This window comes from Schistocerca americana, chromosome 6 (assembly GCF_021461395.2).
Source record: "Schistocerca americana isolate TAMUIC-IGC-003095 chromosome 6, iqSchAmer2.1, whole genome shotgun sequence".
Lineage (NCBI taxonomy): Eukaryota > Metazoa > Arthropoda > Insecta > Orthoptera > Acrididae > Schistocerca > Schistocerca americana.
The window spans coordinates 420,170,979-420,195,635 of record NC_060124.1 but is presented as its reverse complement, the minus strand read 5'-3'; the positions used below and the strand labels follow the sequence as shown (position 1 = coordinate 420,195,635).

General features: G+C 39.8%; 1 protein-coding gene across 1 annotated transcript in view; it reads right to left on the bottom strand.

The window, feature by feature from the left end:
- The window catches only part of LOC124620181 (formin-2-like), a 230,184-nt gene that overhangs the window by 19,435 nt on the left and 186,092 nt on the right, over positions 1 to 24,657 (bottom strand). The window contains exons 14-16 of the mRNA XM_047146851.1: positions 15,062 to 15,154; positions 14,926 to 14,977; positions 6,041 to 6,190 (exon numbers count right to left, since the gene is read on the bottom strand). Coding sequence (XP_047002807.1) covers positions 6,041 to 6,190; positions 14,926 to 14,977; positions 15,062 to 15,154 — 295 coding nt within the window. The remainder of the gene's footprint in view (positions 1 to 6,040; positions 6,191 to 14,925; positions 14,978 to 15,061; positions 15,155 to 24,657) is intronic.

Here is a 24,657-nt window from a genome sequence, read left to right as displayed (position 1 = left end):
TGAGATGGATATCAACATCTAGGACAGTGGCTTGTTGGGTTGAGTAGGACCAGGTGAAGCAAATGGGGGAGAAGCTGTTGAGGTTCTGGAGGAATGGGGATAGGGTGTCATCACCCTCGATCCAGATCACAAAAATGTCTCCAGTGAATCTGAACCAGGTGAGGGGTTTAGGATTCTGGGCATTTGTCAAGGATTTGTCTAGATCGTACCCTGGATTTGTTTCTAGGTAATGTCTTCAAAAGAGAAGTAATTGCGGTTGAGGATACAATTGTTCATGGCAACTATGAAGAAGGTTGTTGAACATGTAGAATGCCACCTCAAAAAACTATCCACTCTCCTCACTTCCAACTCCCACCTTGGAGTACCACTGTTCACCAACTCTACAACAACCTTCAAACCTCTACCATGTCCCCTCATAGTTGACAAACCCTGCCTTGCAGAGCTACTACATTTACCCCACCCACCAAACCTCACTCTCACCACCACACAGGATCCAGAACCTAAACTGGCCCAAAAAAACAGTCATGAACGTTTCCTCCAGAAGCCTTAGCCCTAAAGAAATATCAGTCCTTTTCAAAGGCCTCACCTTTTGCCCCACTCAAAATTCAGTCATGCAGGTCATGTTAAAGACCACCTCTCCTACTCCTGGTCCCTACAGTGGGAACACTTTTTCACCACCAACCCCAACAGACTCAACCAAAGAGCTATGTTGAACCCTGCCTAACTCTGTTCACTCCTCCAACCAACTGTGATCCAACCCCCACTGCCCCCAAATTACCCCCTGTTAACTTTCCAGAATTTCTCAACCTCAAACCTTGCCTCACCATCATTCCCCAATGTGCAAACTAACCTTACATCTCCAGAAATAGCTGCAGTTCACCATCTAAAAATTGATCCCAATCTTATAACCCTACCTGTGGACAAAAGCCCCATCACCGTTGTTTTGAACCACTAGCTGTCAGATACATCCAACTGCAAACCCTGCTATAATGACCCCATTCCAGAAATCCAGCAGGATCTACAATCACTACTCAAATCCTGAGGCCCTTCCCAGAACCTCTTCCCAGAGTCCATCTCTCTGCTTACCCCTACTACTCCCCACACTCCTACCTCCTACATGCTTCCTAAAGGCCATAAACCCATCCTAAAGGCCATAAACCCAGCCACCAAGGATGCCCCAATGTTGCCGGTTACTGTGCCCCCACTCCAAGAATTTCTGCTCTCGTAGACCAACATCTTCAACCAATTATGCCGAACCTACCCTCCTATACAAAATATACCAAATATGTCCTCCACCAACTCTCCACAGTTCCTGTCCCTTTACCATACTGTGCCTTGCTCATCACTGTTGATGCCATCTCCCTTTACACAGCATCCCTGATGTCCACAGCCTTACCACTATTTACCTTTCCCAATGCCTGACAGAATCCAAACCAACAACCTTGTACCCAGTTGCCATGACCAACTATATCCTCACCCACAATTATTTCTCCTTTCAAGGCATTACATACAAAGAAATCCAGGGTACAGCTATGGGCACCTGCATGGCACCATCCTATTCCAGCCCATTCTTGAGTTATCTACAGGAATCCTTTCTAAACACCCAGAATCCTAAACCCTTCACCTGGTTCAGATTCACTAATGACATCTTTGCGATCTGGATCAAGGGTGAGGACACCATATTCACATTCCTCCAGAACCTCAACAGCTTCTCCCCATTTGCTTCACCCGCTCCTACTCAGTCCAACAAGCCACTGTCCTAGATATTGACCCCCACCTCAAAGATGGCTAAGTTACAAGCAGTCCCCCTCGAAATATTTCTAAATTGCGCAAGTGGGAACTTCCCCTCCTAGCCTCAAACTTCTTTAGTCATTGTCCTCGCCCATCCAGCCCCTTTCCTGTTGCCATTCCAGCACTATACAGCTCTCATTCCACCACCGCAGTTCTCTCCTTTCCCACTACCCCTCCCAATCCAAACCTCTTCCGTGCCCTCTGTCTAACCTTCTAACTACACGTAGCTCCCCTACACTCTCTCCACCTTGCCCCAGCAGCATTCCACTGTCCCCCACCCCTAGCCTACTATCTCTCCTCCTCCTTACCCCAGCCTCCCCCTTACCTCCACCCAGTCACCACTCCCCTCACGCACTGGTACTGCTGCTCATAGTGTGGCTTCAGTTGCCAGAGACTGGAGTCTTGTTTTTTGTGTTTGTGTTTGTGTTTTTGTGTGTGTGTGTGTGTGTGTGTGTGTGTGTGTGTGTGTGTGTGTGTGTGTGTGTGTGTGTGTGTGTGTGTCTGGGTTTGTTTTATGAAGGCCTTGCTAGCTGAAAGCTTGTTTGTAAGTATCTTTTTCTTGTGCCTGCCTGCGACTCAGCATCTTCGCTATATTGTGAGTAGCAGCTTTCCTTTTCATAATATTGTTACATTCCATTCTGGATTTTCCATTGTTTGATCAATGTTCACATAGTTCATTTAGTTTTTTCTAACATCCTGACTTGTCACGAAAAATTATGAAATGATTTTGAAAGACCTTAGAAACCATCATCAATATTGCAATTTTTAATAATTTCCAAAACACACATGACATTAGTTCATTGGATACAAGTGATTTTGAAAAATTATAGACACAAAATAAAACTACAATCTATTATTATGAACTTGAGTAAGTAGTTAAGTCCAAAATTTACTGGTTGCCAAGTAACGAAGAGAGAATCAAGTCACAACTCTTACACAGCAATGTCTCTAACAGAATCTCAGGATATGAAAACCCCAATACTATCTTATTAGTAGTTGCCACCAGAAGACATGAACCTTCATAATATTAAAACTGTGTACTGTGCATGGCCTCAAACCCAGATCTCTGTCTTTTGCAGGCATACAGCATACTTCATACTATTCACCATTGGCCGGAAGATGCTAAAGACCAAAATGGTATTCCACAACCAAAGTAAGTAAATCCTTCTAAAGCTTTAAATACTAAAATAAAGAAAATGAACTAGTCAGAGACTAATGCACCCAGTGATACAATCAGGCAAATGTTAGGAGCCCAACTCATAGTCTCAATCAACCAACGCCTCTGTTCAGTTGACCATGAAAGACAAATAGCTGAATCTGAATTCAAGTTACAAGTCTATTATAATCAGCCTCCTTCCCTAAAATCCTCCCTACTCCATGCCAGATCAGTCTGTCATCTTCCTGCTTTCTGCATCATCATTATACAATCAATTACATTCTCAGGTATGTCACACTTGTGTCTGAAGATTTTTGCTCATGGAACCAATGCTACTGTAAAACCTGCCCTTGTGAACCCACAGCTATGTACTCCACCTTTACCACCAGCAAATCTGCTACATTAACGGCAGGGTATCATGAGAAATTAATCTGTCATGTACCAGCTGGCATTACTGCAAAGCACTGTACAATTTGTTGACTATTATACTCTAGGGATTTGGGTGCTCTTAGCTCATTTTCCCTCCCCTGTACCCTTATTACTTCTGTATCTGACTTTGCTTCTTAGTCCACCCTTCTCACTGAGATTGACAGGTAGAAGTTGATCTGAGTGAAGATCAGTTTGAGTTCCAAGAAAATGTATGAACATGCAAGGCAATACTGATCCTGCAACTTATCTAAGAAGATAGTCTACAGAAAAGCAAACCCATATTTATAGTATCTGCATTTTGTATAAAACTTTACGCAACTTTGATTCAAATATATTCTTTGAGATTTTAAGGTTATTGTGGATGCAGTATTGGGAGTGAAAAGTTATTTACCACTTGTGGAGAAACCTGACAGTTTTCAAAGTTGAGGAATATGAAAAGGAAACAGTAGTTGAGAAGGGATTGAGACATTACTGTAGCCAATCCCAATTTGATTCAATCTGCTTAAAGGGGAAGCAGTGAAGGAAACATAGGAATAATTTGAAAGAGACACTAAAATTCAGAGACAGTAAAAGTCTTGGAAGATCAATTACAGAAAGAATAGTGCCTCAAAAAGAGTTTGTACAGTGAACACCAATAAAATTAAAATTAGGATAGTAGAAAGTAGTCTAACTTGGAAATGCCACTAAATCAGCTATTGACACAATTATTGTGTTTCAACCATGCCCTGAAATGAGAGACACATACTACCAAAGATGCTTCCCACCCCTTCCAAACTGAGGTTTCTTTGCCCACTCAATCTCCACAACATCCTAGTCCACCCCTGTGCTCCTCACAATCCCAAACCCTTGCCACAGGGACCAAATCCCTGTGGAAGACCCAGGTGCAAGACCTACCCAATCCATTCATCCTGAACTTCCCAATCTAGTCCTGTTACAGGCTTATCCTACCCTATCAAAGGCCAGGTCACCTGTGAAAGCAGCTGTAACATATACCAGCTCAGCTGCAGTCATAGCACAGCTTGTTATATTGGCATACCTACCAGTCAGCTGTCCACCAGGATGAATGGCCACAGCCAAACTGTGCCCAAGAGCAAAGTGAACCACCCTGTGATACAACATGCAGTTGAAAATAACATCCTTTATTTCAATGGTTGCTTCATAACCTGAGCAATCTTGATGCTCCCATCCACCAACAGTTTTTCTGAACTGCACAGATGCGAGTTATCCTTGCAACACATTCTCTGTTCCAAAATCATCCTGGCCTCAGCCTACAGTAACCTACTGTCATCAAACCCTCCACCCAACAGTTTACACCTCCACTATGCTATCACCTGCTTCCATTTCATGTCCCCTCACCCTCACCCTCACCAAGTGCTACTCTCTGCCAATGCATACACCTTTCTTTTCCCCTTCTCTGCTCCTCTACTGTGCCCCTTCCCTCTGCTCCTCCCTCCCTCCCACCTCTCTGTGTCCCTCCCCCTTACCCCTCTCCCATTTGTACTGGGGGAGCCCTCTCCTGAAGGTAATTTTTTGTTTCTCTGTCTTCATTCTTTTCAGTATGTGACAAACTAAGACACTTTAAAGGTATGCTTCAGTACATATTCAAGAATAAAGTGAAAAAATAACTGTGGAGCCAAATATAAAATAAAATGAAGACTTGACTGTAAAAGAAAAGGATGCTTGTATCCCACAATCAATGCTTGAAACTGTAAGGGTAGGCTGTGATTTCTGTAGAATTTCCACTGCAACCACATCTTTAGCCATCTAGTTCTTATGTTCAACAAACTTAAAACAGTATGTTCAAAGGCTACAGAAAGTAAAAAGTTGCTATCTCAGATGTGAAATAACCCTAACAATTGATTGTAACATGAAAAAACTTTGCAAATTTAAGCATGTATGTGGAGGGATTCCCAAAACTCAGAAATATAGAACCTGAAGGGAAACTAAGCTTAAGTCTTACAAAACAATAGCAGTACAAGTAGTAGTATATGGTAGGGAGACTATTCTAATCTTGCAGAGAGACAGAAGGAAAATTGTGTCAGCTGAAATGAAATTACTCAGGGCAGTCAAAGGCAGCTCGCTGATGGACAGAATACGATATACAGAAATAAGAAAACAGCTATAGATTTTTGATTTGGAAAGCAAAACAAAAAACAATATGACAACTGGTGTAATGATGTAGAAACTATGTAGCATGATCATTTGCATAGAATTCCCATGTTATAAGCCCATTGGACAGCAAAGTATCACACGTCTTAGGATAAAATGGTTTCTGGAACAGGCCGTGCAGCTTACTCCATGAAGTGGTGGTGGTGGTGGTGGTGGTGGTGGTGGTGGTGGTGGTGGTGGTGGTGGTGGTGGTGGTGAAAACAAATCCATTTCTAAATATCATCTATGTGGTCACATTAGTAAATCTATCTATATTACATGATGAATTTTTAACTGAAATTCATCTTCAAAGAGAGACTTTTGAATCAAAATTTGGGAATAATACAGAAATTAAAATTCACTATTAGAAATTAATTTCTGTAAAAATGATTTTGCGGGGTTGTTTCAAATTGACTATGAGAATTCTAATCAAAACTACATGTTTGAATAAACTGGCATATGCACCCTGGAATTTTCATTGTTAGAGTAGTTTCACTTAATAAATTTTTTGCTTACTTTTCCTTTATTAATCTCTGCTGCTCTTTCTTCCAGATATCCTTAAAATCACGGCAAAATGGTAGCCACAAAGCAAAGAAATCTTTAGGTGTTACATCTTCTTTTTTACCTTTTGGATGGTATTGATAAAAATCCATAGTGCCATAAAATCTAAAGAATACAGAACAGATTAATCGTAAGTATATGTAACACATACAGGAAAATAAGCATTTCTTTTTTTAAGTAACAATATCAGTAGTACATTGGGTATTCATCTAAATTACTTGATCACTGTTTAGTCTCTAAATAATGGAAACACTTATTACGTTTGCACACATGCAAATCAATCCATGATGTGAATCAATCCATGATGTGATGAAGCGCTATCAATGTAAGATTGTAATAAAGTTGAGAAGCCATTAGGAGGGACAAAAGAATGTCTCAATGTAGCAGGGAAACCATCAACCACTAAAATCCATTATATGTATGGACGTGCAATTTTCTTTAATTTCTCCATCAAACAAATTTCTCTGCATTAGGAATTCAGCTGCTCAAAATATTTAACAAGTATTTTTATTTTGTGAATAATGTTCCTCTTAGCTGCTTCCATGTAACTTAAACTGTAAATTATAGTTTGTAATGGTTAAGTGATCCATGCATATGATACAGTGCAACTTGCTACTAAATACACTGGGAAAAAAAAAAACTAGTATAGGCATGCGTGTTCAAACAGAGAGATACGTAAACAGGCAGAACACAGCGCTGTGGTAAGCAACGCCTATATAAGACAACAAGTGTCTGGTGCAGATGTTAGATTGGTTACTGCTGCTGCTGCTGCTGCACTGGCTGGTTATAAGACTTAAGTAAGTTTGAACATGTTGCTATAGTCAGCACACGAGCTATGTGACACAGCATTTCTGAGGTAGTGATGAGGTGGGGATTTTCCAGTATGACCATCTCACGAGTGTACCGCGAACATCACATCTCTGACATCGCTGCGGCTGGAAAAAGATCCAGCAAGAACAAGACCAATGATGACTGAAGAGAATCATTCACCATGACAGAAGTGCAACCCTTCCACAAATTGCTGCCGATTTCAATGCTGACCCATCAGTAGGTGGCAGCATGTGAACCATTCAATGAAACATCATCGATATCTGCTTCCAGAGGCGAAGACCCACTCGTGTACCCTTGATTACTGCATGACACACAGCTTTACACCTTGTCTGGGCCCATTGACACTGACATCAGACTGTTGATGACTGAAAAAAATGTTGCCTGGTTGGCTGAGTCTTGCTTCAAGTCTTGCTTCAAGTTGTATCTTGTGGATGGACACGTGTGGGTATGGAGTCAACCTCATGAATCCATGGACCCTGCATCTCAGCAGTGGACTGTTCAAGCTGATGGAGGCTCTGTAATGGTGTGTGGCATGTGCAGTTGGAGTGATGTGGGACCCATTATATGTCTAGATATGACAAACAGGTGGCACGTACATGAGCATCCTGTCTGATCACCTGCATCCATTCATATCCATTGTGCATTCCGACAGACACTGGCAATTCCAGCAGGGTATTGCGACACCCCACATGTCCAGAATTGCCACAGAGTGACTACAGGAACACTCTTCTGAGCTTAAACACTTCCTCTGGCCATCGAACTCCCCAGACATGAACATTATTGAGCGTATCTGTGATGCCTTGCAACATGCTGTGCTCCACCCCCTTGTACTCTTACAAGTTTATGGACAGCCCTGCAGGATTCATGGTGTCTGTTCCCTCCAACACCACTACAGACATTAGTTGAGTCCATGTCATGTTGTGTTGAAGCACTCCTGCATGCTCATGGAGGCACTACATGATATTAGGCAGGTGTACTAGTTTCTCTGGCTCTTTAGTGTAAAGCACTGAATATTTTTCCAGAGACATTATGTACTCAATGACTGCTGCTGAAAAATTATGTGCAAGTTTGAACAACAGCTGCTGAAGTTTTTGCACTTATTAGGTTCAAACATTCTAGACATAATCAAGCAATGGTTAATATTGGCAATTAACATCAGAAATTACACCATCAAGTATCACAAACACACAGAGAACAATTCAGGATTACAGTACAACCATTAATATCGTAGCATTTTGCTAGATAAATGTTATAACTGAATAATTCAGTGCCTTTTTGGGGTACAAGTTGAGCTAAGGAGAAGGGAGAGAGATTAGGAGCCCTAAAGTAGTGCATGAAGTTGTGTATTTACTGGAAATCGTCATTCTATTATTGAGTCTACGTATAAGAACTACAGAATTTTCAGGCTAAACTTAATTATCCAAACTAGTGAGTAAGTAATGAACTGAACAAGAGAAAGAGCCCATGTCAGCAGTTTAAATCTCAGGAATAGCAATGTTGCATAAATAGAATCAAAAAACTGAATACTTACATGGGATTTACAGGAAAAAGGAAGACTTCAACCACACAATAAGGAACAAAATATCGACAAATCTGATGAGAATGAGTACCGGTAGTAAAAACACCAGCTGAAAACCAAAGTCAAATTAAAATTTAAGTGATGCTGTAGAAGGTAGCCTGAAACCTAGTTCAAACCTGGAGACATCATTGTTTTCAACAAACATGTCAAAGAAGAGTGGCATAAATGGCCAACAGTTTGTCTCTCTCTCACCGGAGAGTGTCACGCAATTTCTGAGAAAACTAAACTGGCAAACCCTTTAATATATGTGCCATTTATCCTGTGAAAGCCTACTTACAACGTTTAAAGGACCAGCATTAAGTTAAAAATCCAGGATCATTCTTCATCCCTCTATATATTGCTTCCATAGGTACCATGAACAAAACATTATACTAATTACAGCATGCAAGGAGGCATTTAAGCAGTCATTCTTCCTGTGCTCCATACACAACTGGAGTGCGAAGTAACATTAACATATGGTATCCTCCACCATTTGCAGAGTTTGTATGTAGATGTAGAGAGAGGTAACGGAGAAATTTCACATTCATAAAGGGAATCAAAATTAAGGTCAGCTATATGAAAAGAATAAAAAAAAGTAAGATGATTTTTGTGAAATGGATCTACAAGTGGTAAAAGTAGTGCTATCCCAACTTAAGTATGAACTCACAAGAGATTTATTTCACACAGGACAACAGGACATTAGATTTCAAAACCAGCTACGTTCCACTGGACCATATCAGAAACTGATTGAAACTATGGACTGGAAGAGGAGGCAGAAGACATGGTGTCCTACAACACACCAGCCATGATGGATAACACTTGGACCAAAGATAGTAGAAACCAGTAGCATGTAAGTAAAAGACTTGCAATGTATGGATTACATTTTAAAATATGAGTCAACATTAAATTCCAAGAACTGAGTGAAGAATTTAAATGTGCATTATGTGAACAATAGTGTAAGAGATACTACATTAAGACATGTACAAAGATAACAATAACCATAATGGACTACTGCAAGGACTAAAATGACTTGAAAAAAAAAGTTTGTATAGACTTTTACATTGATGCTCAGTCTGGGTGCATCTCTCTCATTAAATTAAAAAGGAAAAAATATAGGGAAGATGCTAAAAATAACAGTTGAAAATGACTTTACTATTCCAAGTGAAACCAAATAGAAAAATTATAAATTCCTTTTATATGGCAGAAACACAACTTCTGAACACAAAGTGATGATAAATCTACAATTTGTTTGATAAAAAATCCCTACCAACTATAAGACAAATAGCATACTCAATGAAGTTAATTTGTTTCAGCTTAGTGCAACTATCAAAGCAACATCTTTTTATCATAGGAAAATTGTTAAGACTAATATCTGATAACTATGGTAAATTACATTTTGAGAAAACTTTAATGCTTGGAAACTCTACCCTCTCCCCCCTTCTCCCTGCAGACATCTTTTGCAGAAGGAAAAAGAATACATAAGCATGAAAATAATACTAATTACTAAATAAGTATTGTGATAATTCACTTTGAGGTAACAAAGTAAATCTATTTAAAATACAATAAAAATCAGTAAAACAGACACGTAAAACCTTCTACTTCTCATTTCATTACCAAAAGGTACATAATCACCTTCACCAACCCACAACTTCCTGACTGCTAATGAATGAATCAGGAAGTTCTTTTAAAACAGTAAAACTGTGTTATGAGATTAACTCGATTCCTCCCATCTTTTCATTTTTTTTTTTTTTTTTACTTCCCTCTGCTTGAGAAATCTGACAAATGAAACTTGGGGGCTTTTATAAGACAGCAGAAAAAATATTTGAGTTTTACAGCAATAGTGCCAAGTTTCCAGTTAGTCAGCTGTTCAGAAAAATTTCATTTTCAAAGAATATCTTCATCCTGTAGCCTATACAAAATGCACATACTGTACAAAGTAATACAGTGGAACCTTGTGTAGTGAGCAAAATTCATTCCAGAGTCTAACTCTTAGTGTGAAACACTCATTAAGCAAAACTATTTACCCATATAATTTAATGGAAAATATGATGTGTTCAATGCAGAAAAGGTACTAAAAGTTTTATCTTATTCATGCCATTTATTCAAAGAAAATTATACACACAGTATTATGTACTTTATTACTCACAATACATAACTAATTCTTTTTTACTAGTAATCTATCTGTAGTCATTTGTTTCTGCCAATGCTTCAATATGTGATGAAAATGTGGCACATCATTATTGTCAAATAAATTTGTAGTGGGCATAGCCACTACTTCATTGAGGTGGTGATTTTCAGTGTATGATGCAACTGACTCACATGCTTTCAGCCTTTCTTTTATTGCACCAGAAGATGGCTGCTTTGCTGTTACCCCCTCCTCCTCCTCCTCTGAAGAAGAAGAACGCCTCTCCACAACTTTCTGCTGTGAAAAACACTGCAACTTCATAAGCTCTTCAGTGGTCATTTCTTGACTGTGATCTTCCACAAGCTTGTCAATATCTTTGTTATCCACTTCTAGTCCCATGCTCTTGGCCAAAGGCACAATCTCTTTGACTACAGGTTCCACAGGTACTGACTCAAATGCCTCAGTCACATTCAGCAACACACTCCAGACAAAGCTTCTGTCAAGCAGAAGTGAGAGTTCTCTTGATAAACCCTTCCCATGCCTTTTCTGTTATCTTGGCATAGCCAACAGTTTTGAAGTGATATTTCCAAAAGTCTCAGAGTGATCTTGGTAACTTCAGTCAACTCAAAGCAATGCTCAAAGACTGCTTTAGTGTAGAGCTTCTTAAAGTTAGGAATAATCTGCTGGTGCGTAGGTAGGGGTAATGGAGTGGTGCTCAGAGGAATTGAAATATTTCAAGGAGATGGTCTTGTAGGCCTGGAGAATGGGCAGGAGCATTGTCCATAACAAGAAGACATCTCAAGCAAATACTTTTTCACAGAAGGACCAAGCACTTCATTGATCCAATGACAAAAAAGATCACTTGGTGCCTAAGCCTTGTTACTGGACCTCCACATCACATTTAACCTGCTCTTCTGGACTTGACATTTCTTGAAGGCTCATGGAGTTTCTGAATGATAAGCAAGAAGTGCTTTAATTTTCAAATCACTGCCTGCTTTTAAATAGAATAGCGGTGTGAGACGGTCTTTCATTGGTTTATGACCAGGCAATGCAGTCTGCTCTGCTATTATAAAGGTATGCTTCAACATTTTTTCCAGAATAGACCCCTCTTGTCACAATTAAAAACCTGTTGCAGCAGATAACCCTCAGAACGTATGAGCATCTTGAAGTAGTTGATGATGATCTCTGCTGTCTTTGTGTCAGAGCTGGCTGTTTTGCCATGGCTCACAATGCTGTGGACACTGGTTCTTCTCTTAAATTCCTGAAACCACCCACAGCTTTGTCCACTGATGATCCTGGTATCTTCTTAATGAGGTCAGCAAAAATCTTTCTCGCCTTCTCACAAATGATGTTCTTGTTAATAGTGTTGCCTTGCAATTTGCTTTTTATTGATACATATAAGGAGCAACCTTCTGACATCATTTAGAATACAAAACCATTGTTTAGATACTTTGTCACTTCCTTTGAAGCATCTGTTTCCTTAATATTGTCCTCCTCCTTAAGGATAGTACAAATAGTTGATGTAGACCAACTGTATGTGCATGCTAAATCAGCAACGCTCAAACCATGTTCACATTTTCAATGATTTTAATTTCATTTATAAGCTCATTTTCTCTCTCTTATACTCATCTTCTTGCAGCTTTATCTTCAGGAACATTTCAGTGAAGGTTGTTAAAATTTGCAAACAAAAAAATAACACTGTGTGAACACAAATTTACAAAAATGTGTACTCACAACCTGCACTAAGATGATACCAAAAAGAGTGCTAAACCCAGACTGCAGTATGTACTGAAGACACTGTTCATTTACAAAAGGTGTTCATATTGTTAAACATTTTCCCACCACGTGTGAGAGACAGGTGACATCACATTAAATCACCACCACCACCACCACCACCACCACCCATTATGTGAAACATCACTCATTAAGTCTCATTATGTGAATCGTGTGTTATTGGAGGTGCTTGTTAAGTGAGGCTCCACGGTACTGAAAAAAGCACCAACTATTCCTTCTTTTCTACTAAAACAAATTTATTAAAATAACCTTACATAATAATTAGAGGTGCAATATGTAGTGGCCAAGTTCATTTTTTTAATATTAATTATACTGAAACTATGAATTATTCTTAGTATTTTTCTGATAGTGATAATTCATTTTTATTTATTTCCAGATATGCAGTTAATACATCAGACAGATTCTTCAGTTTATAAACAGGTGTTATCTATATATCATCAGCTGCAACATTATCTTCAGCACTTCTCATGAATTATCCTAGCAATTTCTCTCATTCCAACACTACATTCAACACAATAAAGCCACCAACTGGAATTCCCAGCCACAAATTTTCCAGTGCACTGCAGTCATCATCAAAAGCACAATGTAACCATAGAACAAAAATGTAGTTCAACAGATAGCATAAATTCAACTTAAGTATTCTCCAAAACCATACAGTACACTGTCACAAATAAGATTTGGTTGGTTGGTTTGGGGAAGGAGACCAGACAGCGTGGTCATCGGTCTCATCGGATTAGGGAAGGATGGGGAAGGAAGTCGGCCGTGCCCTTTCAGAGGAACCATCCCGGCATTTGCCTGGAGCGATTTAGGGAAATCACGGAAAACCTAAATCAGGATGGCCGGACGCGGGATTGAACCGTCGTCCTTCCGAATGCGAGTCCAGTGTGTAACCACTGCGCCACAAATAAGAGTAAAACAAATCACAAGTCATTAACACAACATCATCCTACCACTGTTATAATGACTATAGACATCACAGAATACATCACAAAATGTCACCTTAATATCGCTAGTAAACTACACAAGCTTCATCACAACAGCAGAAACCTCAAAAAATATTTCTCCATAGCCTCCACATGTCTCCATAGTACCCTAAATATCATTTTTCTACACCTAATAGAAATGTGCTTCGAATATAATTCATATACCTCACCCATGACATCACAGCTTCTCTAAACCAAGAAACAATAAACATAACAACTGATCTTTCAAATCTCTCATTATACTCATATAAGCTTCAGTCATCATAATTCATTTTCATAATTTGACAAACCAAACATAACAAAACTTGGGTGAGGGAGGAATGTTAATTAAACCAAACAGCCGTATGGATGGCCATCAGTTCTGTGGTAAACATCTGACATTTGGCAATCAAGAGATGATGTTCCATAGCAACAGAAGACATGAACGCATTCCCATGTGACTGGTGGGTTTAGAGTCATTTGTGTAAGATACAGTAGCATTCAGGAACTCTTGTAAGAGCAGGTGGAGTAAATAATGTGACACCATTGGAGCGATGGAGGATTTTGGACCCCAAAAGTGATCTGTCCATATCCACAGCCAAGGAACTAACCAAGGAAGGTGGTCAGGAGATGAGACGTAGAGACAAGGAGGGGTGATGGAAATCGGGGCAGAGAGAAGTGAGGTGGAGCCAAAGCAGTAGACCCACCTGAGGGTGGGCAGCAGGCGGGTGATGTCACAAGGTCACAGTGCAAATAGGATGGGTGAGCACGGGAAAGTGGACAATGATGGCATAGCAAACAAGGAGCTGGGACCACTGAAATAGAAGGGGAGAGATCCCAGCATCAACCAGGAGACTATTGACAGGGCTAGTGCAAAAAGCGCTGGTGCCTAAACAGATACCACAATGGTGAACAGAGTCCAAGGGGAGCAGCTTGGAAGGAGCAGCTCATCCATAAACTTAACAACCACATACCAGATGGGGCAGAACTAATGCCTGATAAAGGTAGGAAAGAACCTAATAACCCATGCACCAAGAGGTATGGGCAAAGAAGTGAAGGACACTGAGTTTACAAAAACAACCAACTTTCAGAAAGCAGATACGGAGCAACTAAGTCAGCTTGTTATCAAAAAGAAGGCCAAAGATACTGAACTGGAGGAATGCCACCAGGTGTTGGGCATTGAGACGGAGCTCCAGATCAGGATGGACCGTAGTACAGTAACAGCTATGCACAACCCTAGACTTAATGGTGACAGAAGTGTGTCAGATGCCACCCTGGAGCATTGCACCACAGAGGCCATAGATAGAGAGCTAGCCAAAATACAGAAATCATCCACTTGGAGAGCAGGGATGACCTCCAGTGGAGGCTACAACACCATTAATTGTGATGAGAAAAGAAGGAAACTTAACATGGAGCCCTGTGGATTGCCATTCTCCTGGGTCTGTGGAGAGCTGAGAACAGTGCAGACTAACTCTGAACATCTGGATAGAATATTAGTGGATTTGCTAAGACATCATCTAAATAGGTATGCACATAATTTCATAGATAAATGTATTTTAGTTACACTTACTTTTGCTTGCATTCTTCTAAATTTTCTTTTTCACCAAGGAGCTGCTTCTTGGCTACAAGGAAACGAACATACTTTAATATTCCATAAACAATGCACTTTAAAATCTACAGGTCTCAAATCAATAATGTTTTATTACCTCTAGTTACAAAGAATTCCATCTTATCCTTGAAAGGCTGTAAATTATTTTCTGAAGAGGCCTTAATAACTTTTTGTGTTCTATTTTGGCATGCTGTAAAAAAGAACAAAAACATATTATACTATGGAAAGAATGTGGAGCATAAGAACACAGCATATCACGTCTCATTAAAAAAATTGAGGCCAGACACAAATGGGTCAAAAAGAGAGAGAATGATATCTTCCTCATCAAATCAAATTTAGTTATTCATCCATTAAAGAAAATAGCACACAACACCACGATATAGTCTGGACTGAAGAAGATAACGTACCACATAGAAGCAGACAGAGGAGAATATGCCATTAAGCAACACAAACAAATAACATGGAGGAATTTAGTGGTTGAATAACAAGGAAAAATATTATGTTGGGTTAATGTGGCCCAGTGAGTCTTCTGCATCTTCAGTATCTTTTCCCTATTCCTGGATCACAATGCTATATTCACAAATGCTCTTAATACTGTACTTCAACAGCATCCACCAACCAACAGCTAATGAATCAAGTGACATCCTCCAACCTCCCTTATTACACAAAATCATTCCTGACTTTAACAACCTAATCATATCCTCCGCTGCAGCTTCAGTTACCTTTCATAGAGCCCAGAAATGAGAAATGTGATTCCCTCAATCCTTCCATTCCCTCTTGGTATCCTGCTAACCTCCCAATCATAAATCATTCTGAACCATCTTTATGTCACATCTACTCCCATCCCCTCGTCATTCAATGTGAAAGAACCATATGCAAAAGTGTCCTATGAACCCATTCAGAGTGTGATATTGTAGTTCTGTCACAGGTGTATCCTATCGCATCACAGGCAGAATCACCTTTCAAAGTATCTACATTATATTGATTCTGCTCTAATTTCTGAACAACCATTTATTTGTGCATGAACACAAGCTAACTGTCCATCTGAACACATTTATCTCCCCAAACAGAGACCACAAGAGGAGTTGAGCATCAAGTGACAGAACATGCTACTGAGCACAACATGCTCCACGTTACTGGTAGTTTCACAACTGGACCATCTGGTTCCTATCCTCCTTCCCACCCCTTCCTCTCGCACCATGTCCCCTGCCAACGATCCCAGCTTCTCTGAATTTCTGAACTGCATATGTGAAGAATTGTTCTTACAATACATCTTCCAATTTCCACTAACTCTCATTCTACACCTACTACCGTATCTGTCCTCATTCCTGCCCCCTCCCCCCCTCCCCTGCCCCATACTTCCTCAATGTTTCTATCATCCATCTATTCAGCAACACTCACAGTGTTCCCTGTATGAATACCATTTTATGCTGTTCTACTCTGACTCCCCTGCCCCCAACCTTCATCAGTACCTTTCACCCTCATGGTCCTTGGTGCTTTTACCCTCAATATGACATTTCTACATATCATTCAGACCACAATTCTAGGACCAAATTAGGTTTTTGTATGTGTGTATGGAGAGGGAGGGGGCAAGTTGGGGGGGGGGGGGGGGGGGGTGCTCAAAAGGAGGACATTGTGAAACTAAATTGTGAATGGTTATCATTACTCTTTTCATTGTTTGTATTCTGATTATGATTCTCAAAGTTACAAGAATTTAGTTTGCCGTGTGTTCCACATGGTACTTACCCTCCATACCTTAACAATATGTAATAATAAGTCAGTAAAAAACTACTAAATTAATGCACATTTCACTATGGTATCAAGTGAAAAATCACAGCATAGTAACACTGCAGAAAAAAATATTTACCTCACTAACATAAATGAGTATGCAGTTACACCAACGAGTCAAAACTTTGTGTGGTCTGCCCATTGTGTGACTGAATACTATGTGGTTGCATATCAGGCGCAAAACACTGTAAAGGAAGTACCTAAGTAGAGCAGAGATGAATGGGGAATCATTCTACTGAAAATATCTGCCACGAATGGATATATTCACTGACATAAGTGACTTTGGCGAAGGGCAGATAGTTATGGCTGGCACCTTGGGGTGAGCATTTCAGAAATGGCAAAGCTGTTTGATCATGTACTACTGCTATTAGGCAACAAAGTGTTGGAAGTCCACACCATCATAGAACATAAAGGTTATATAATTATCCTCTATGTAAAGGAGTACAGGGGGCAATCTGAGGCAGACATGACGAAATGAGTATGGGGTGCTGCAGCAGATAATCCCTACATGTTCTCTTGTTGATCCAATGTCATATTCATTTACAGCTGCAGTGAGCATGGGATCACCAAGACTGAACCATGAACCAACAGAAACACAGGGTGATTATAATTAAAGTTAAACTTTCAAACTACTGTAGAAATAACACCACTGATCAGAATGACATCAAAGTGCAATGGAATATTTCAGATAAGGGGGAAAACGTGTGGCAGAACAACAATAAAGAGTTACAAAGTGTAGCAATAGATGGTGCTGTAAGGATTATAATTTACTAGTCATTGACTACAAATGACAAATAAATCATACAACAATGCCTAAGGTGTACATTCAACAGTAAACAAACTGTACTATTCAGTGTGATACTGTTAGTTATGTAAGCGCATCCATCATGGCAAGGTCATATCACATCAGATGGGAACAATCTGTTTCTAATTGTCCTGAGGCCAAAGACCACATAAAACCCATCAATCACATCAGTTTTTGATTGTCCTGAGACCAAAAACTGCACAAAAAACCATTAATAAAAATCAAATCGTATTATTGATTTCAGTGGGATTGGTGTAAAACATGTTGCAGAAAATGGTGGACAGCATATTGAACAAGTTGAAATTGAGAAACAGCACATTCCCCAACTGATCAAAGTGTTTCCTGAGTCATGTTCAGAATGTGTTGCGCAATGTGTGCCTCCAATGCAGCTAAGTTTGCAGTCAGAACACTTAAGGCAGCCTCACAGCCATAAGTCACACGGATTAAGATCAAGTCATAGGGATGGCTAGGCTGTACAGAAATGGTGGCTGATAATCCTAGCTTTTCTGAAATGGTGCTTCAGCAGCTGCTTAACTGGATTTGCAATGTGTGGAGATGTGCCATCCACACTGTTGGAGAGCTGGAATGATGTGGTTACACAAAAGACACTCATAGCGCTTATCAGTGACGATACAGGTAGCAGGACCAAAGGCACCTGTCTCTTTGAAAAAATATGGTCATATGATAAATGATGCCATAAACCTGCACCACACAGTGACTTTTCAGGATGAAGTGTTACTCATTGATTTGTATGTGGATTTTCCATTGCCCATATTTGACAGTTCTTTGTACTAACATATCCTGTTAAATTGAAGTGGGCTTCATATGTCCACACTATCTTCCACAGCCAATCATTGTCTGCTTCCAAAGAAATTCTAAAGCAAAGGTGTCTCTTGCTGTCAGATCAACAGGAAGCAACTTGGGCACATGGGTAATTTTGAATGGATAGCAAAGAAGGATGTGTCGTAGGATTTTATGCACTGTGCTCATGGATATGTACAATGTTTGGGCAATTCTCCATGCATTACACATTTGCTCACCACCACTCATCTCCTCCTGCATGGCTGTGACCACTGCTTCCATTGACATTGAATCAATTCATTTCCTCCCTCTGCCAGGCCAAAAAAACAACTTTTCATATTTCCGAATCACTTTCTCCATACCCACAGCAGTCATCAGACCAATGTCGTTTTTCAAACTCTTCAGTGTCCAGAACTTCTGCAGAGTGACATGTGCACAGTCATCATTCCTGTAATACAGCTTTACAAGCAGAGCACAATCCTGCATTTAGACAGTCACAGCAAATATCACAGACACGAAAGGAGGAAAAGCTGTGTACCTGGTGTGTTTATACCAACTTCAATGGGTCAGGCATACGACAGGTGTTTTATGTATTCTGGCACATATTGATCAATTTTCACACAACTTTTTTTCCTTCTGCCATAGCAAATACTCTTTTGTAATTTGATGTCATTCTGACCAGTGGTGTTATTTCTACAGCACTTTGAAAGTTTAATTATAATCAGCCTGTATGTCACCTGGCTGAAAGGATCTCATTTCTTGCAACACCAGGTCAATGGTTGTGCCCAGATATGTTTTCATCCTTGTGAACAGCTTCTCAAAACCTGCACCACACAACAGACACTGGCTGGAGGGGTCAGAATTATGCTATAGGGGGGACATTCAGCAGAGCTTCTATAGGACCTGAACTTTGGCATGTCTCAGCATTTTGTAAAGAAAAAATGATAGTAACATTGTTCACCACTTTCAGAGCAACAGTCAGTTTCAGTGAAGTTTAATGAACTTAACTGCTTCTAGTATTGATATTATGGACCTCATTATTCTACTATTATTCTACATCTACATCTATACTCTGCAAACCGCCATGGGGTGCATCGCAGAGAGAGTATTCCATTGTACCAGTTAATAGGGTTACTTCCTGTTCCATCCATGTATGGAGTGCAGGAAGAATGGTTGACTGAATGCCTCTGTGCAAGCAGTAATTATTCTAATCTTATCCTGACAATCCCTATGTGAGCAACACACAAGGGGTTGTAGTGTATCCTAAAGTAATTACTTAAAGCCAGTTCTTGGAACTTTGTTAATAGACTTTCCCAGGACAGTTTATGTCTGTCTTCAAGAGTCTGCCAGTTTAGTTCCTTCAGTATCTCTGTGACACTTAAACAAACCTGTGACCATTCATGCTGCCCTTTTCTGTATACTTTCAATATCCCCTGTTAGTTCTATCTGATTTGGGTCCCACACACTTTAGCAATATCGTAGAACTGGTTGCACAGGTGATTTGAAAGCAATCTCCCTTGTAGACTGACTGCACTTCCCCAGTATTTTATCAATAAACCAAAGTCTACAACCTATTATATGATTATTTTATTTCAAATCCCTTTGAAGTGCTACACCCAGGTATTTGTATGAGTTGGCTGATTCCAACAGTCTCTCAATGATATTATAGGATAACATGTTTTTTCAGTTTATGAAGTGCAAAATTTTACATTTATGAACATTTAAAACAAGTTACCAATCTTTGCAGCACTTTGAAATCTTCTCAAGATTTATGCAGCTTCTTAGTTACAGTAATTCATTATAGGTAACAGCATCATCTACAAAACATCTGAGATTACTATTAATCTTGTCTGCCAGGTCATTAGCCCGTGAAGTGGGTAATTTGCGCACGTACACCTCTTCCACAGTGGGTAACACGCATCAGCGTGCTCATGTGTGGTGGTGCTGCATACTGTTCTCATGCATAAAAGTTGTCCTTCATGTTTTGTTGTTGAATTTAAATTTAAATTGATACTGGGTGGAAATGAATAAAATATGTTGTAGAAGTTAACAAAACTGTATTTTCACAACATTACAAGTCATTTTCAGTGTGAAACATTTTAAAATAACATGCTGCAAGCAAGACAACTTTGCATTCTGCACACCAGTATGAAGTTTCTTTGTGAAGGCCTTTTCTCATGCACACCGCACAGCTCCTTGTTTGACCTTTCTTCATTGTGGGTGGAAGGTGGTCTGGAAAATGCCTGGCTGTAAGGCGTGTTGCTTTCGGTGTTCAAGGTGGGCATCCTACTGATGTCCCTTGTTGTGGTGAAGCTACAGTCAACTGTTTGCCAAGATTAATCATGAAGCTCATTCTACTTTGTTCAGCACCATGCTTGTTGTACAGAACGTATGCACTGAAGCATGCATTGGACAACAAGTGGTGGGAAAGCTTCTGATAACTTTTTTTTTTTCAGCCTGCTACTGGCCATCTGGTAGTTTTGTAACTGAGAATCATACCTATCTACCACTCCCCCCACCCCCACCCCCACCCCCCCCCCACCCTCCAATCATATTCTTATTTTAGTCAATAACGATATGTGGCTTTTGAATGATTCCCTTCTTCGAGTTTACATTTAAAAAAGTATTGTCATGGAAGATGCTGACCAGAGTAGCAATGCAAGGGGTACGAAATTTGTTATAAAAGTCAGTAAATTACTCAACAGACAGTATTTTTCAGTACAGGTATTTCATTCATTCCAACCAAGTATTGACTCATGACGTCATCCAGCCATGAATTGACTGTAATCTGAATCTTTTTGAGCAAACTAATAGTTTCTTTCAGGTGATACAATTTTATTGATTATGAAATACAAGTTCTTGAAGTTTATTCAGAATGGGAAATGTTAATTAGTAATTGCTGGCCATAATTTATCTGTTTAATGTTAAGGTGTTTTGAATTTTGTGCACATGAAAAAGTGCAAATTTATGTGCGGCTTTTACTCTGAGATGAGTTATCACTTAGAGTGCAAGAGGTGTGCATGTACAGTTTGCTGACCTGCAGTGTGAATTTTATTTTTTGTGATTTTGACTCAAATGGAGACAAATCCAGTTTCATTTAGACGTTATGTGAGATAGACACATCACATTACTACAAAAGCGTCATTTAGCCCATTAAGGAAAACTGAAACCTGTGCGCTCAATTTGGAATATGTCACATGCTAGTGTGCAATCGAGCTGTCCAGTGAATCGAGTAAATAGTTGCAAATGCACTTGGACTTAATGCATGAAGTCAGAAATTAATTTTGAGACAAGTGCTGATTTTGACAAAAATGAACCAAAAGTTTATTCAAAATATCGAGGTTCTGTTTTAATTGAGACACATATCACCTTGTTGATCATGTTGCTTAGCAACATTGTAATGCACATTAATTAATTTGTTAGAATTATTTGCAACTTAGTAAGTTCCATTACACAGACAAACTGTTAAAAGAAATTTGCTGACTGCATGAGAGTGAGAGAGTGGTTTTATTTCCAGAAATGCCAATAAACCGGCGGTTTCAAAAGTTAGTAATTTAACTGTTGTGTAACTTCATTGATTGTCCCACACCACTACTGAACATGTTGTATCGTCTCTCTTCACAAGAGATCTCAAGAAGCTGGGATAAACAAGAAACAAGAAGAAGACTAAAGAAGAGGCATCGGTATACCATAACAATGCCTCTTTTGTCCTTCCATTTCATTACCATCTGCTTGCCTCTGTACCCTGTTATGTACTCCCTTTTCTTCAGTTTTTCCTTTTTTTATGAAGTCAGGGAACCCCTTCCTGTCTTGCTGCATTGTGCTGACAACAGCAGTGTTATTGCTGGTTACTTTGTCCACCAGATCTGGACTGGTGCACCAGTTGTGAAGATAAATGCAGTGGCCTTTGCCAAATAGATTGTAAGCAAGTTTCAAAACAATTCAAGAGGTTATTTTTTCATCTGCATAGTGGCTACTATAATTAGTATCCTTCCCAGTGTAAACAATAAAGTCCCATACATACCTGGAACTGCTTTGACAGAGTTTGTACAATTTGATGCCAAATCTGCTACGATTTGATGAAAAATATTGCCTCCATCCAAGCCATCCTTTCCAGAGCAACAACGATTTGTCAATGGTGATGTTCTTCTCTGGCACATATATTGATCTGAATTTATGCCACAGATGCTCCATAATGGGGTGAATTTTGAATAGTTTTCTGCTGATAGTGCCAAGTGGGTCATAAAAGGTATTGTCAGCAAAGTGGAGGAATTTCAATAAAAGATGAAACTGTTTTTCAGTCATCAGTTTCCTGAAGAAAGGTGTGTCGACTGATATTCATTCTCTCTCTCTCTCTCTCTCTCTCTCTCTCTCTCTCTCTCTCTTTCTCTCTCTCTCTCTCTCTCTCTCTCTCTCTCTCTCTCTCTCTCTCTCTCTCAAAAGTACATCTTGTGGTCTGGTTTGTGAAGAATTTCTTGAAGTACAAGCATGGCAATAAGTGTTTTTACCTTGTCATATGTAGTATCCTGCCAACTGCGAACCCTGGAGTGTGCTGCTAAATTGGGAGGAGAAGCTAGGAACTGTTCTGCATAAAAGTTCGTTAGTCCAGCTATTATTGTGCGTGAAGTATCATCCACAAAACACTTAAAACAACTCATCACCTCATATTGTTTCAGAGGCACAACTGTATCACTATTACCAGTGAACAAATATTGATTATAAATTGAACTAGCATGCACAAATGCACTAGGTACCGTCTGCTACAGTAGTGTCTCATCTTCAGATGTTTCTGATCAAAGTCACTTTCACTAGCCTCAACATCCATATCTTGAAAACTTTCAGAATTGTCACTGAAATTATCGTCACTTTCCAAAAGCAGCTGCTCAATCTCCAAATCTGATAAACGACTTCTTCTCACCACTACAAAAGATCACTCACTAATGTGGCAGTAAGCACGAACAAAAACGGTGCACTTTTGTGGCTGCTTCACTGGACGCATACTGTCAATGCGCACTTGAGTCAACAATGTTATAACTAGCCTAGAACATGCTGCATTGCCTGATGAGAGCTGCCATCTAGTGGACGAAGCTCAACTAACACCACAGTGTCAACGGCATGCCAATAACTTGTCATTCCCACTAGCTCTTAGCCACAGTACACAATAGATGGATATATTTGTCAAACCCACTGTGAATTAGCAGAGCATGGATAGATGTATCCATCATGCTCACTTAAAGGGTTAATATGCAACATGAACAGCAACACACTTCCTTGGGCAACACCTGGACAATTACTCTCCATCCAAGATAACATGCTGTGTCCTCCCTTCCAAAAAGTCTTTAATCCAGTCAATATTTCACTTGATAGCCCATACGATCACACTTTTGACAGTAAGCATAGGTGTGGTACTGATTAAAATGCTTTTCAGAAATCAAGAAATACTGCATCTACCTGACTGCCTTGATCTAAAGCTTTCAGCATGTCATGTAAGGAAAGTGCAAGTTGGGTTTCACATGGTTGATGTTTCCAGAATCCATGCTGGTTGGCACTAAGGTGGTCATTTTGTTCAAGATATCTCATTATGTTTGAGCTCAGAAGATTTTCTAAGTTTCTACAACACACTGGTATCGAGAATACTGGACAGTAGTTTTGTGGATCACTTCTACTACCCTTCTGTAGATGGGTGTGACCTGTGCTGCTTTTCAATAACTGGGCATTGTTTCTTGTTTGAGGGATCTGTGACAGATTGTAGTTTGGAGAGAGACTAACTCAACCACAAATTCAGTATAGAATCTGACTGGAATTCCATTGGGCTCTCGATCTCTGTTCAATTTTAACAAATTGCAGTTGCTCCTCAACATCATTGACACTAATACTTATGGAAAATCTCATACAAAGATGTGAAACAAATACTAACAAAGAGATAGAGGGGCGGGCCAGTACTTACCTCAGGTCAGTACAGCCGATAGATAACACAAAACAGAACAGAAAATTTACATTCCTAGCTTTCAGAACTTTGTTCCTTCATCATGGAGGAGAGAGGGGAAAAAAGGGGAAGAAGGGAAAGTGGATTTAGTTACTCACAACCCAGGTTATGAAGCAACAGGGAAAGGTAAACAGGGAGGGTAGCAAGGATGGAGGCATGGTTGTCAGAGGGAAGCCAAAGATAGACATTACAAAGAGAAGAGGTGAAAAGAGGAATGAAAATGTGCACTGCGACAACTTTCAGCTGTGTGTTCAACCAGATTGTTTGGTTACTGAAAACAACAGGACACTGTGATTCCATGAGCAACCATACT